A 14,232-nucleotide genomic window follows, 5' to 3' on the forward strand; every position below is an offset into this window, starting at 1 on the left:
AGAATCCAGAGGATCACTGCCAGTGTGCACAGTGCTCTGTCAATCCTAAAGCACACTTAAAATGTTAACATCTGTGAAAAGAGAATATGTCTTATTGATCAGTGGCATAACTACAAGTGGTAGCCCCCTGCATTTATATTAATGCATAAAATAACAGTGCAGCCCACAAATGAGGACTTCTTAGAAGAAATAAGAAAGTTTTGTTTTGTTTTTTCAGCTCTGTGCTTCTTACCCTGTGTATTACCAGGAGGAAGGAAGCAGAAGCAAGTCAGGTGGGGCCAGGGTGTTGGTATTACTTCCTCAGAATCCTCTCAATTCCCAGCATATCATTTGTAGCTTCCTATGGCTCATCCCCCTGCCATCCTCTCAGTCACAGTCCCCTTGGTGTATCTCTTGATTTCTGTTTTCCTTCCCACTAGCATGGGTCTGATGACTAATTCTTGTGCATCCCACATGTCAAAAACTTGCCAGGGACTGTTCCTTCTATTCCACTCTCATCTCAGTGCCTGTGCCTATGTGTGCTTGGAGGGGCTTGGAAGAGCACAGCGTTCAGCCACAAAATTGACATTACGCTGGAAGATTATGATAGAGGGAAAGCCCATCAGGAAGATGGACTTCCAGCCTGATGACAGAAGTGCTGATGTTCCTGGCTATGGGCTCCAGGTGTAATGCATCTATCTGATTTGCTGATTTAAAATGATGATGAAAGGGGCACCTGGGTGGCTCAGTCGTTTATGTGTCTGACACTTGGTTTCAGCTCAGGTCATGATCTCAGGGTCATGAGATACCCGAGTCAGGCTCCAGGCTAAGCAGAGTCTGTTTGTCCCTCTCTCTACCCCTCTGCTTCTCCCCTACTTCTCTCAAATAAATAAGTACTTAGAAAAATAAAATGACCATGACGACAATAAGATATCCTTCAGCCCAAAAGGTAGTGATGGGCAAAAGTGAAATACACGAGGACTGAGGCAGATTTTTTCCTTTGGCTTCCTGACATGTTCTCTCTTCCTCACATCTCTCTTTTCCTCGTATCAGACCTAGACCGTTGGCCACAGGGTGGCCTGATGCTGGCTGGGCACGTCAGAGTCTAGTGTCTTGTATAGTGACCCTGGAAGAGAGATATTCTCTTTTTCTTGGGGTGGTTAATTTGAGGCTGCCAATGGCCAGCCTCTCCAGCACACAAGGGAAGTCTCCAGAAGAGATCAGCATAACAGAGACTGGGGAGAGCAGCCCCAGATCTTTCCATCCTGTAAGGTACCACATTATCCTTCCCTGCACATGAGCCAGTGCATTCCTGTTCTGCTTAAACAAGCTTAAGCTGGATTTCTGTTCTTTGGAATCAATACAAAATAAGGTATTTTAAACTTCCACTTTAAACTCTCTCTCTAGCTTAGCTGTTCTTTTGAAAGTTATTTGCACCAAACAATTCAAGTTTGGGATTTGGGAGGGCAAAATTCCCATATCCTGTGCTGTTGATTGAAAGGAGATCCCAGGGCCTTAAATACTACTGGCTTTGGTGAGAAGTTGTGTTGATAAGTAAAGAACCTGGTGTGGATTCTCACTATAGGGAGAATCTTGAACTGAGCTGGGGTTCCACAGGGCACACTGGATTTACCCTATGTCTCCATCAAGTACCAGATGGGTCCTCCAACAGAGATCTGTGCCACCAAATCTGAGAGAATCTGAGGTCTGCAAATTCTGAAGAAGTTGTTACCATAGCCAGTTATTTTGGCTTGTCATCATCAATAAGGACCTGTCCTTTTTCATATATATAATTTTTTAAAGATTATTTATTTATTTCTTCATGAAAGACACAGAGAGAGGCAGAGACATTGGCAGAGGGAGAAGCAGCCTTCCTGCGGGGAGCCTGTTGTGGGACCTGATACCAGGACCCCAAGATCATGACCTGAGCCAAAGGCAGACGCTCAACCACTGAGCCACCCAGGTGCCCCAGGACCTGTCTTTTTAACAGTATGGGCGCAACTGGTTACTCTGCATTTTAAACCATGTCCTAGAACAAGAACTGAGCCCATGGTACCATAGCTTGGAGGATATGCTTAAACTATTCACTACGGCAAGAAGGTATGCATCTACTTTGTCTAAAAACTATACAGTATTATTCAGGAATTATTAACAGGAGGTCTTAGGAACAGCCTTGGGTTATACTTTTGAAAATAGTAATTTACTTGGTTTAAAGGCAACTCCCATTTGCTCTGTTTCTGGTAGAGATACTAGGTTAGAGGCTTTGAGATATGCTGATAGCTCAGAATTGGCATAAGCCCATGGACAATTCCAGTCTATTAAATTAAAAGCCTACTGAGAGATTGATGGGTGCAGCAATCTTGAACTTAATTATTAGGCAGGGGTTTTGCTAAAGCTGGACATTGTAAGGTTATGAAACTCATTTCAAAGGATGTATAGGCCAACACAATTCTGGGAAATTCTGGGAAACCAAAGCTTATTCACCCCGTTGCTCAAAAACAACTTTATCATGGATTGGGGTACTCCATTATAATGTACGAAATCATTTTGGGAGAACCTCTCAAAAAGTATTGGAGACTTTTACAAAAAGTATTTTCTGGGACGCCTGGGTGGCTCAGTGGTTGAGCACCTGCCTTGGGCCCAGAGTGTGATCCTGGAGTCCCAGGATCGAGTCCCACCTCAGGCTCCCTGCATGGAGCCTGCTTCTCTCTCTGCCTATGTCTCTGCCCCCCCCCCCGCCCCCGTCTCTCATAAATAAATAAGTAAAATCTTAAAAACAAAAAAGTATTTTCTTATCAGGTCAGGTATTTTGTTGGTTTCAGGCTCTCACAAAGTCTAATTTTCAGACACCTCTTCATGTGTCTTTATTTTTTTATTTTTTTATTTTTTTTTGTCTTCATGTGTCTTTAAAATTTAACCACTTGGGGCACCTGGGTGGCTCAGTGGTTGAGTGCCTTCCACTCAGGTCCTTATCCCAGAGTCCTGGGATCAAGTCCTGCATCCAGCTCCGCATAGGGAGCCTGCTTCTCCCCCTGCTTAGGTCTCTGCATCTCTGTCTCTCATGAATAACTAAAATCTTATTTTCTTTAATTAACCACTTATTTCAAGGTCATAGTCCCCAGGTCTCTCTCATCCAATTTTATTGCAAAAGGTGACCACACGATTTCTGCTTTTTGATCCTCAGAGACCCCACTTCTGTAAACAAAAACAACCATTTGAAAAAAATTCTTCCAGCTGATTTATTTTTTTTTTTTTTTTTGAGGCAGGAAGGATGGCATTTGTGCTTTTTTTTAATCTGAGGATTTCCTTCCACAAGAACTTGTACGATGGATCTGAAATGCGACTCAGATTCTGGATTCACCTCTTGATAGCTGGTAAGAGGTGAGGAGAGGTGAAAACCATCAAACATTTCAGTTACTTCCTTGAAAAGAGGAATCATTTAAAATTATATTGTATTTTTTAATTTTTACTTTTTCAGAGAGGGAGGAAAGAAGGGCAGAGGAAGAGAGAGAGAAAAATCTCAAGCAGACTCCATGCCCAGTGGGGAGCCAGACATGGGGCTACATCTCACAACCCTGAGGTCGTGACCTCAGCCTAAATCAAGAGTCTGAGGCTTAATAGACTGAGCAACCCTGAGCCAGGCGCCCCAAGATTACCTAAGATTATATTGTATGACTGTAATTGTATCATTGCAGTGTGTGTGATCTTGGTTAAGTCACATAACCCCTCTGAACACCAGTTTCCATATCTATTAGCTAAGAAACAACTGAACAATAGAGATTCTCAGCACGAGGAAAACTCAACGCGCAGGACTGTCTCGAGGTCAACGCCCCACTTTTATATGGACGCTTGGGGATCCCGGAGGCCTGGAGATACAAGTCCCTCCTGGTTAGCTACCATCCATCCCACCCTTCCCGGGGCTCGCCCTTTCCCCAGCCTTCCGAGAAGACCTTTTTCTCTGCAGGGGCTTGAAAATACTTTGTGCCAGCCGGTGAGGAAGGGCGCAGCCCGCGGGGGAAGGTGCCGGCCGAGCACGCCCCGCTCCGCATCTCGCGATCCGCCTACCCGCCGCCGAGTCTGGGCGCCCGCCTCTCCGGCCAGCCCGGGTGCGGCCGTGCGTGCGCCGCGGAGGGTGGTGGCGGCTCGCACCCCGCCCTGGGCCGCCGCCGCCGCCGCCCCGGCGTGTCAGGTGCCGTGAGAAGCGCCCAAGGATATGACCAGAGCCGACGACTTTCCAGAAGCCGCGCACGCAAGGCACAGCTCCGCACGCAAGGGGGAGGCGACAGCAGAGGAAACTTTCAACCCCATAAAGTTCAGAGGCGCGAGATCGGCGCCCTCGCCTCCTCCTCCCCCTCGGCCCTCCCCACGGGGGCCTCCGAGCGTGCTCCCTCGGCTGCGAGCCCCCGCCTTAGCCCCAGCGTGGTCCCGGGCTCCCGCCGCGGGTCCCCGACGCGGGGCGGGGGGCGGCGCCACCTGGGGGCTGCTGAGCGGGAAACCGCGACCAGCTGCGTCCCGCTGGCGCTGGCCTTTGTGTGCCAAGCGCGGCCGGGGCGCGGGGGCCGGGAGCGGCGTCCTTGGGGACTCTCGGTCTCGCCGCTCGAGGTGGAAGGAGAACCTGGCGCGCCGGGGGGCCTCATCCGAGGGGCCTGTTTGCAAGGAAGTTACAATAAAATAAAACAGCTGGGGATGCTGCGAAGGCAACCGCCACGCAGACGCGGCTTCCCGCGTTCCCCAAACTGACAGGTTCCCTCTCCGGGCCTCGGCGCCCAAGGATCCCGAGCGGGTCCATCTCGGGCAACGGAGCTCAGGCACCGAGAGGGGACGGGGGGTGTCAAGCTCCCCGGGGGGCGCGCTCCCCCCCGACCGGCAGGTTCTGTTCCCAGCGCGCTTCAGGGCAGCAGCGGCTACGATGGGGAGGGACGGATTAGTGTGGTTTTCCGGGAAACGGGAAGTCCGCACTGCCGCTTGCAGCAAAGCCGCCAGCCACCGACCGAGGCCGTCGGGGAGCATCGCGGCCGCCTCGCGTGACCGCGCTAGCGCCGCGACCCGGGTCGGGTCTGAGCCCCCGGCAGCGTCCCGCAGGCCCCGCCCCCGCAAGCCCCGCCCCCCGCCAGGTTCCGCCGCCGCCTCCGACGCAGACCTTAAAAGCCGGGGAAGCGGGATGGCGCGTTTTGACTCTGGCGTGACTGCGCGCACACGGGCCACGCCCCTGCGACAGCAGCTGTCAGACGCGCGGGGGTCCTGAGGCTGGGAACCGGCTGCACCGGTCGACCCCCCGTCTCAGCGCGCACTCTGTGTGGAAACCCCCGCTTTGCCGAGGCCCCAGGTGCAGCGGGGCTCGCGGCAAAGGAGGCCGCCTGCTCGGTCCCCATCCCAGTCCCAGCGCCCCTGGCTCGGAGGCTCCAGAGTGGGTGCTCTGGCTCCCGGAGCAGCAGGTGTCCAGGCGAGGCCTCCGATTTCCCGGGGACTTCTGGCCCTCCTCAAAGGCCCCAGCCCTATTACGGAGCCGTCCATCCCGCGCCGCCGGAAACCGCGCCACCTCGCAGGTCAGTCTGTCCGCGGAGCCGCCTTCCCGCGGCCTCGCGGGGCGGGGGTGGTAGGCAGTGAGAGGGGACTGCGCGCCTCCGCCTGGATGCCCTCCGGCCTGCCCCGAAGTGCTGGAACCGTTACACAGCTGGGGGTTGAGGTGGGGACGGAGAGTCCGGGTCACGGAGAGGCGGAAGCATGCTCTTTCCCTTCTCCTCTAGGGGATGGGTTTGGGATGGGAAGAAGCGTCCTCCGCTGCTTCCCCGGAGAGCCCGCCCCGCCCCGCCCCGCCCCGCCCCGCCCTGCCCTGCCCTGCGCGCGACCTCCTCGCTTGCCAACGGCTCGGCGTAGCCCGGCGCCAGGGGTAGGGGCGCGGGGCGCCCGCTCCTTTCCCTGCACACCTGAGGGCCACGCCTTCGCCCCTCTCTCTCCAGCATGGCCACCAGCCTCGGGCCCGACGCTCCCCTGCAGCCGAGCGCGCTGTCCGCCCAGCAGACCACGCTCCTGCTGCTGCTGTCGGTGCTGGCCGCGGTGCACGCGGGCCAGTGGCTGCTGAGGCAGCGGCGGCGGCAGCCGGGGTCCGCGCCGCCCGGCCCGTTTGCGTGGCCGCTGATCGGAAACGCCGCGGCGATGGGCCCCGCGCCGCACCTCTCGTTCGCGCGCCTGGCGCGGCGCTACGGCGACGTGTTCCAGATCCGCCTGGGCAGCTGCCCGGTGGTGGTGCTGAACGGCGAGCGCGCCATCCGCCAGGCGCTGGTGCAGCAGGGCGCCGCCTTCGCCGACCGGCCGCGCTTCGCTTCCTTTCGCGTGGTGTCGGGCGGCCGCAGCCTGGCTTTCGGCCAGTACTCCCCGCGCTGGAAGGTGCAGCGGCGCGCGGCGCACAGCACCATGCGGGCCTTCTCCACGCGCCAGCCGCGCAGCCGCCGCGTCCTCGAGGGCCACGTGCTGGCCGAGACGCGCGAGCTGGTGGCGCTGCTGGCGCGCGGCAGCGCGGGCGGCGCCTTCCTGGACCCGCGGCCGCTGACCGTGGTGGCCGTGGCCAACGTCATGAGCGCCGTGTGCTTCGGCTGCCGCTACAGCCACGATGACGCCGAGTTCCGCGAGCTGCTCAGCCACAACGAGGAGTTCGGGCGCACGGTGGGCGCGGGCAGCTTGGTGGACGTGCTGCCCTGGCTGCAGCGCTTCCCCAACCCCGTGCGCACCGCCTTCCGCGAGTTCGAGCAGCTCAACCGCAACTTCAGCAACTTTGTCCTGCGCAAGTTCCTGCGGCACCGCGAAAGCCTGCAGCCCGGGGCCGCCCCCCGCGACATGATGGACGCCTTCATCCTCTCGGCGGGGACCGAGGCGGCGGAGGGCTCGGGCGACGGCGGCGCGCGGTTGGACATGGAGTACGTGCCGGCCACTGTCACCGACATCTTCGGCGCCAGCCAGGACACGCTCTCCATCGCGCTGCAGTGGCTGCTCATCCTTTTCACCAGGTAAAGCCTCGAGGAGGCGCGGGCGGGCCTTCCTTTCCTGCCGGGTAAGTGGGGGGGGGGGGGTGTGGGGGGCGGTAGGATATGCTGAGGTCTCCACGCACGCCCAGAGTCTGGGGTTTCGCGCCAGCTCCCCACCTCGCAAAGCTGAGATCGCGGCGCGAAAGCCGGGCTCGGGAAGGAAGGCACAGCGCGGGCCGAGAGCGCGCCCCCGCCCCCCGGCCTCCACCCAGCGGGGACCCGCCCGCCCGCCCGCCCGCAGCTTTGATCTTGTGGTTCGCTACCTCTCCAAGTGGGGGACAAAGCTATGAGAGCCCCCTGAAAGGCACGATCTTTTAAGTGCCCGCAGATCAGCCCCGGATCTCTGCCTCCCTGGTACAGCAGGAGCAAAATTGGCACAGTTCCAAAGAAAGGGCAACGGGAAACTTGTTAAGTAAACCCAGCAGCTAGTCGGCTGGGCCGGCCCTCGGCGCAGATCGGAGCTGCCAGCCCGGCGCAGGGAGCGCTCGGAGGCCGGCCCCGCCGACCCATACCCGGCAGCGGAGCTTTCGGAGGGCGGCCAGAGGCCAGCAGGTTGCGCTGGGCTTAGGGGAGCGCCGCGCTAGTTGCGTTAGAAATCCCCGGGGGAGAGCCGGAGCGGTCGCTTCTCGGAGCGCAGAGCAGCGCCTCGACAGGCGCGCGGGAACCCGGGCAGCGCGAGCGGGCGGACTCCCCTGGCGCTCGGGCCCGCCGCCGAGGCAGCCTAGCCTAGCCCCCCGCGGCGCCCGCCCGGACTAAGGTCGCCGACCCTGGGAAGCTGCGCGCAGGGAGCCAGCGGGTTGCTGGTATAGGGTGCTGCCAGACTCAGAAAATGAAAAATAAAATGTACACAGGGCATATTCTTGCTGAAAGATGAACTATTGTTTACCAGAAATTTAGATTTAACATAGCAGCCTATTTTTGTCTGGCAACTCTGCTCCAGGAGCAGGTGTCTCACTGTCTTACTTCACTCACGGCAAATGTTGGTTGCCTTGAAAGACCTGAGGTCCTGGTTGTGCCGTTTCTTGGCGCAGAAGGAAGTGGAGGGGGATGCCGAACTTGCTGGCAACCCAGAAATTGGAAGGCAAAGGCTGGTTCTTTTCTTATTAGAATCCTGCAACCTATATATATATATATGTCCTTAGATCCTGTGCGACTACTTTCGTAAGTCGAGTTTTTGTGTATTTAAAATTGCTTTTCAGTATTAAGAGCATGGAAACCCATATGGGCAATGAGCAGAAATCAAATAAAAACAAGTCGATAATAGATCAGGAAAAAGACATCCTAAAATGATATCAATAGGTCCTTTGCATCCCACCATAAGCTTATCATCTTCTGAAACTTCGTTTTTTTTGTTTGGTTTGTTTTGGTTTTTTCCCCATCAGAAACTGAATTGGGCAGCAAAAGTAAATAAAACAATTTTGGAGTCACTCTATTCAATATAGCTGATGAATACATTTTTCTTCTTTTTAGTGAAAACACAGTACGAAGGAAGTTGGCAAATTACACTGCCCATTTTGGTATGTGTTTAAGCAAAATACAACCATGGCCATTCATTTATGTATTGTCTGTGGCCGCCTTCACAGCACAAGGCAGAGCTGAATAGCTGTGACAGAGGGAGGGTTTGGTTGGCAAAACCTAAATTTTTAGTATCTGGCCTTTCATGGAAAAGTTTGCCGACCCCTGAAATATGATGAAGCATACTTCATGAAGTTCATGAAGCAATTTTTAAAATCACCCATAATTTTATACCATACACGCTTACATTTTTTTTCAGAGATGCAATAATTATTTACTTAAAAAAAAAACTTAAGACATTTTCATTTAGTGTAATGGACATTCTCCCATCTTTTAAACTTTATTTTAGTGATTTCTGATGGCCCCCTAGTATTTTTGTCATAATAGCACCATTACGTATAATCGCTTCTTTTAACATTGTTGATTGCATTTTTAAAATTTCGGTGATTGTTGTAGTTACATATTTTTGTACCTGTTGTTTCCTGCACATACGTATCTAGGCGTGGATTACTGGGTTTAGAAAGTGGGGGAGAGTTACCCTTCTGCATCTTGCTTTGTACTCAGATTTTGTTTTCCAAAAGGACAATACTATTTGTATTGCCAACAGTAAAGAAGCATTACAGTTTGTACCGTAATCTTTCTAACATTGGGAATTTCCTTTTAAATTTAAATTTTGAGGATTTGTAGCTTTATCTATCAGGATAACCATTGTGTGCGAGAGCAGTGTGTATGCTAGAATTTATCCCAGGAGATGAGAGAAGAAAAGGGTCTGCTTTTGGGGCTGCTTTTTTGCTTTTCATGGGCCCTGGATGCTTTTGCCTCTTTAGACTGTTTGCCCCTCAGAAGATCTTAGTGACATTTTATTACTACATTGGAATAAAGATAAATATGTCAAATTACATATTAAAACATTTTCTTTAATCTAACAGGGTTTTTTTTGGTGTATGTTCTGATTTTGAAGGAAATGAAAACATTTTCACGAGCCCCTGAAAAATTTTGCAGGTCCTTGGCATGTCTGCTGTGCCTCATGGAGAAGCTGGCCTTGTCTGTTAGGAGCTTTTTCAGGCTAGAAAACTTCAGACTGTTTTTGACTTACGATAGGAAAGAGAGCATTACCCATATGAAACTAATTACGGGAAATATAACTATTGATTTATCCATCCTGTGATTTAGTGAGAAATGAGGAAACTGTTTTGGATTTTTTTTCTTTTTGGGGGTCTGGAAGTACTAACTCATTAATGAAATAATTCATTAATTCAGTATTCATTCAGATAAAGAAAGTGGAATTAAAGTGCCATGTGCTTTCTAGATGAAAGAAGAATCGATTTCCCTTACTTATTTTCTCCTGTGTTAACGACCAAACAGGTATCCACAAGTGCAGGCTCGGGTCCAGGAAGAATTGGATCAAGTCGTGGGTAGAAACCGGCTGCCCTGCCTGGATGACCAGCCCAACCTGCCCTACACCATGGCCTTTCTTTACGAAGGCATGCGTTTCTCCAGCTTTGTGCCCGTCACCATTCCTCATGCCACCACCACCAGTGCCTGTGTCTTAGGCTACCACATTCCCAAGGACACAGTGGTTTTTGTTAACCAGTGGTCTGTGAATCATGACCCAGTGAAGTGGCCTAACCCAGAGGACTTTGATCCAGCCCGGTTCTTGGACAAAGACGGCTTCATTGACAAGGACCTGGCCAGCAGCGTGATGATTTTTTCAGTGGGCAAACGGCGATGCATTGGGGAAGAGCTTTCCAAGATGCAGCTGTTTCTCTTCATTTCCATCCTGGCTCACCAGTGCAATTTCAAGGCCAATCCAGAGGAACCCTCAAAAATGGATTTTAATTACGGTCTGACCATTAAACCCAAGGCATTTAGTATCAACGTCACTCTCAGAGAGTCCATGGAGCTCCTTGATAGTGCCGTCCAAAAGTTACAAGCTGAGGAAGACTGCCAGTGAAAAACCAGAAGCATGCTAAAATTTTACAAGTACTCAAGTTTTGGGGGGATAGGGAGTAGAATTTTCTAGCTCCTCTGGGCCACTCTCTCAATTAGCCTCTAAAGTGAGCATGAACCAACTGATCCGCAGGTGATGTGCTTCATGCGTGTGTGCTCAGATGAGCACTGGGCTCCGAAGGAGCTCCTGGAAGAATCAAAGAATGAAAGGATCCAAAGAATTTTTACAGAATATCGAGTTCTGATAATAATGTCTTGAGGGAGCATGTACACACACAAATGACCTAATGAAGAAGAGTTTTGATAACCATGCCTTCGTGTACGGGATCCAAGCTTGATGTTCTGCGTGCTGAAATCTGCTCCAAAGCAAATTGTAGTTAGCCAAGTTTCAGAATATATTGCTGAATATGCAAAGACAAATAATTTCCATGTAAGACATGTGATTGAGGGTAATAAGGGAAAAGGGTAAAGACCAGGAATTCCCCCTTTCTCACCTCTTCAACAAAAAATAGCTTAGTTAGGCTGTAGTTATCTATGGATGGATTTATCTTTTTGCCTACTGATACGCTTTCTTTCTTGGGGGGTAAGTCCTAAAGTCATTTACTCACAAAGAAATTAATGGTGGTTGATTCACTGATTATAGTAGCTGTTCCAGTGATGTATTCTGAATTTTAAAAGTATAAGTTGTTAAATTGTAAAAAAATTCCAAGCCAAAGTCATATCTCTGTTGTTGCCAAAGTACAATGTCAATGATGAGCAAAAAAAAAAAAAAAAAAAAAGATTTAGCAGCCTAGCTAGGCTTTATCTTATATGATTATAATGCACTGATTTCAGTAAGTCTTATAGATTAAAAAAGTCACCAAATACTATTCAATGTATTTACATATATAATTATCCATAAGCAGTATGTATTAGTTATTGTATTATTATATAGTATTAATTATTTTGGTTAAGAAAAATTTGAATAAGATATGTCTTTCCAAAAGAAAGACCAATCAAAAAGTACAATTCTGGGCTCAAATATGTGAAATGAGCCTATTTTGACATCATGGAAACCAAGATGAAGCAAAATCCATTCTCTCATCTGCAACTTGAATGAGAACTGAAAAATCTCAAAATTGGATCTATAAGATGTATTCCTTATTACTTTACAACATATTTTCTAAAATGATATTCATAATCTAGAATCTTTTTATGAAATCAATGTAGTTACTATAATTCCAACCTCTTGGCATGCTTACATTTTAATTTTAAAACCATTCTGATTGTTGAGTTCCAGTTGAAGTTACTGGAAATCTGACCATTAGCCTATGCAAGGCAGAGAAATTTAACCTGTGTCTGCTTGATGAATAGTGAAAAATGCAATGAATTATCCGGATGTTCTCTTTATTAGAGAACCAGTGGGGGAGGTGGATTCCCATCATAAAAGGCCTAGTTTCTCTTTTAAGTTTTTTAAAAATAGCATTCATGTCTGTGTTTTGGAAAGTCAGAATCAGAAGGTCCTGTTGGGAGACTGTTTTGAAGATTGCATCACATTCCAGTGGAGCTGATCAGATCAGGTGTGCTGCTCAGGATGGCCGGCCCGGGAGCAGTCACTTTGGTAACTGTGAAAACATAAAGCCTGAAGGAAATACGTATGTTCCATTTATGTAAAGAGCCTGAAAACCTTAAAAACAAAAAACAAAAACAACACCACATACTGGAAGATTGCAAAAGTTCAAAGTGAAGGTTGGAGCTTTAACTTTCATTGTATGTGAACTTGCAGAGGAAGGTATACCGTATCCTGAAAGCTTACTGCTTCTTACATTCTATTAAGCTTTTGGAATCTTTTAGTTAACATTATAAAGAGAAGAATGTCTGACGTATGTGTGTTGCGGTGGTGAGAAAAAAAAGCAAAAGAAGAAAAGGAAGAAATATGGTTAAGCCTTTCTCCACTCATTCCAAATTAATTCATCTGAAGCACAAAATTTGAAGTATGAACACTTAGAAAAAAGATGATTTGTAGGCCGATGTTAAATCCCAAGTAGACTTTAAAAAAAAAAGATCTATTTTGTAATTTGAAATTCTTTGATTAATAAAAATTTCATATAATTTTAATCAATAAAATCTCATAGCTCTGCCTCTTGAGTATGGAGAACTGTGCCAGTATTTTTAAAGGCACTAAATCCACCTGTAGAAATCAGGCTTACCCAATACCTTAAAATTTTTTGTCACCAGCCATTCCAAAACATGACTACCCCCCACTCCTAAGCAGGGCTGAAATAGTGATTGTTGGCTGCCCTAGCCCACTTACTCTGAGACATATGTGGTACCAAGAGTAATCATGTACCAATCTGGATGCCTCATTAAGTCAACCAAGTCCAGATGTGCTCTAATCTGTGCGAATGTGGGCTCAGTTTGCTTGGCACTTCTAGCAATGGAAAAGCTGTACTTTATAGGAGGAAGTAAGGTGGGCTCTTGGAGGTCACCTAGCTTATTTAATACAACTATTTTATGTTTTATAATCTAGTTAAAGGAAGGATAGCAAAACCAAAAACAAATTAAAATAACCAAACTTGGAGGCCACAATAATCAGGCTACTGGTTTAATCAGAAAACCTTATTTCTTCCAGAGAAAGAAGGTATTTGCTGGTCACTATTGTAGTCAGAATATCTACTCCAGATTATTGTTAATAGTTCAAGTATATCGTTTATTAAATACTTCCTTTATGTATTGAAGCTTTGACTTTGCAAGAAGATTGCTTTTTTTCCAAACAAAAAGATGTCTCAGGTTTGTTTTGTGGGTTATCTGAAAGCTTTTTTTTTTTCTTTTTTTCCTCTGAAAGCTTTCATGTCTCAGAACTTAGCCTTCACCTGTGAAATGCTATTACGGCCTTAATATGTCCTTATTAGATCTATATTAGATCAAATAGTTGCATAGCATTTATATTAATTTTATATTTTTTAGCTATGACACACTGTGATACTCTGGTAGATGCTTATAGCTCAATGATAATTTTTTATTTAATCTTTTCTTATTTTTGTATTTTATCATGTGTGCTTTTAATATGTACAGAACAACTATAATACATAGTTGTAACTGAAATACATTTCAGAGGCACAGCGTTAACATGTACCTTTTACTGTTTGATATACCAGATTAAAAACATTTTGTATCTGTAATTACCTGTAACCGGACACCTTTACCAAGATAATAAAAATCACTCTTATAATCTTGTTATGGAATTTTACTTTATGTTGTAGCAAGTATGCTATATCTTTTTCAACATGCATCCATTCATTAATGTATCCATTCTTTTCAACTACCACTTATAAGTGCTTAAATTAAAATGTTGCATTATGAACATTTTATTTGGCCATTTGACATTTTAGGCTGCTTGCTCTTTTTAAAAAATAGGCTTTTAGCATTCAGTTTCCTACCAAATTCCTAGTCTCTATATTTTTGAGTTTATGAGAACCAACACAGAAGTTAAATTTCAGTGGCAAACCTCTAGAAAAGTGGGAGTTAATTTTTAATTTTGAAAAATAGACCAGATTGAGATTTTAAAGACTCTGATCTTTTATTACTGCTTCATCCAAAAAAAATGCAGAACACATATTTGTCCCTCAGCAGCACATCAGTCCTTTCTGTTAGTATTTCATTCATTTATTTTTTTTCCTTTTGTCATGAAAACTTCTGTGTGTGTGTGTGTGTGTGTGTGTGTGTGTGGTGGTTTTGTTGTTTTTCTTTTTTTTGAAAGCTTTTGTTTTCAGTTTGGTTGCTATAC

At 48.0% G+C, this 14,232-nt stretch overlaps 1 protein-coding gene across 1 annotated transcript; it reads left to right on the forward strand.

Annotated features, from left to right (window-relative positions):
* Window positions 1-5,390: 5,390 nt before the first annotated feature.
* CYP1B1 (cytochrome P450 family 1 subfamily B member 1) lies at window positions 5,391-13,681 on the forward strand. Its single transcript, XM_077843577.1, has 3 exons — window positions 5,391-5,525; window positions 5,940-6,983; window positions 9,882-13,681. The coding sequence occupies exons 2-3, from the start codon at window positions 5,941-5,943 to the stop codon at window positions 10,468-10,470; spliced, it is 1,632 nt and encodes a 543-aa protein (XP_077699703.1). The 5' UTR covers window positions 5,391-5,525; window position 5,940; the 3' UTR covers window positions 10,471-13,681.
* Window positions 13,682-14,232: the final 551 nt, after the last annotated feature.

Source organism: Canis aureus, chromosome 12 (genome assembly GCF_053574225.1).
Source record: "Canis aureus isolate CA01 chromosome 12, VMU_Caureus_v.1.0, whole genome shotgun sequence".
In the NCBI taxonomy this organism is placed as follows: Eukaryota; Metazoa; Chordata; class Mammalia; order Carnivora; family Canidae; genus Canis; species Canis aureus.

Coding starts and splice junctions, on each gene's coding strand:
- CYP1B1 (XM_077843577.1), top strand. CDS start 5,941: ATGGCCACCAGCCTCGGGCCCGACGCTCCCCTGCAGCCGAGCGCGCTG. Junction 6,984..9,881: donor CTGCTCATCCTTTTCACCAG/GTAAAGCCTCGA, acceptor ACGACCAAACAG/GTATCCACAAGTGCAGGCTC.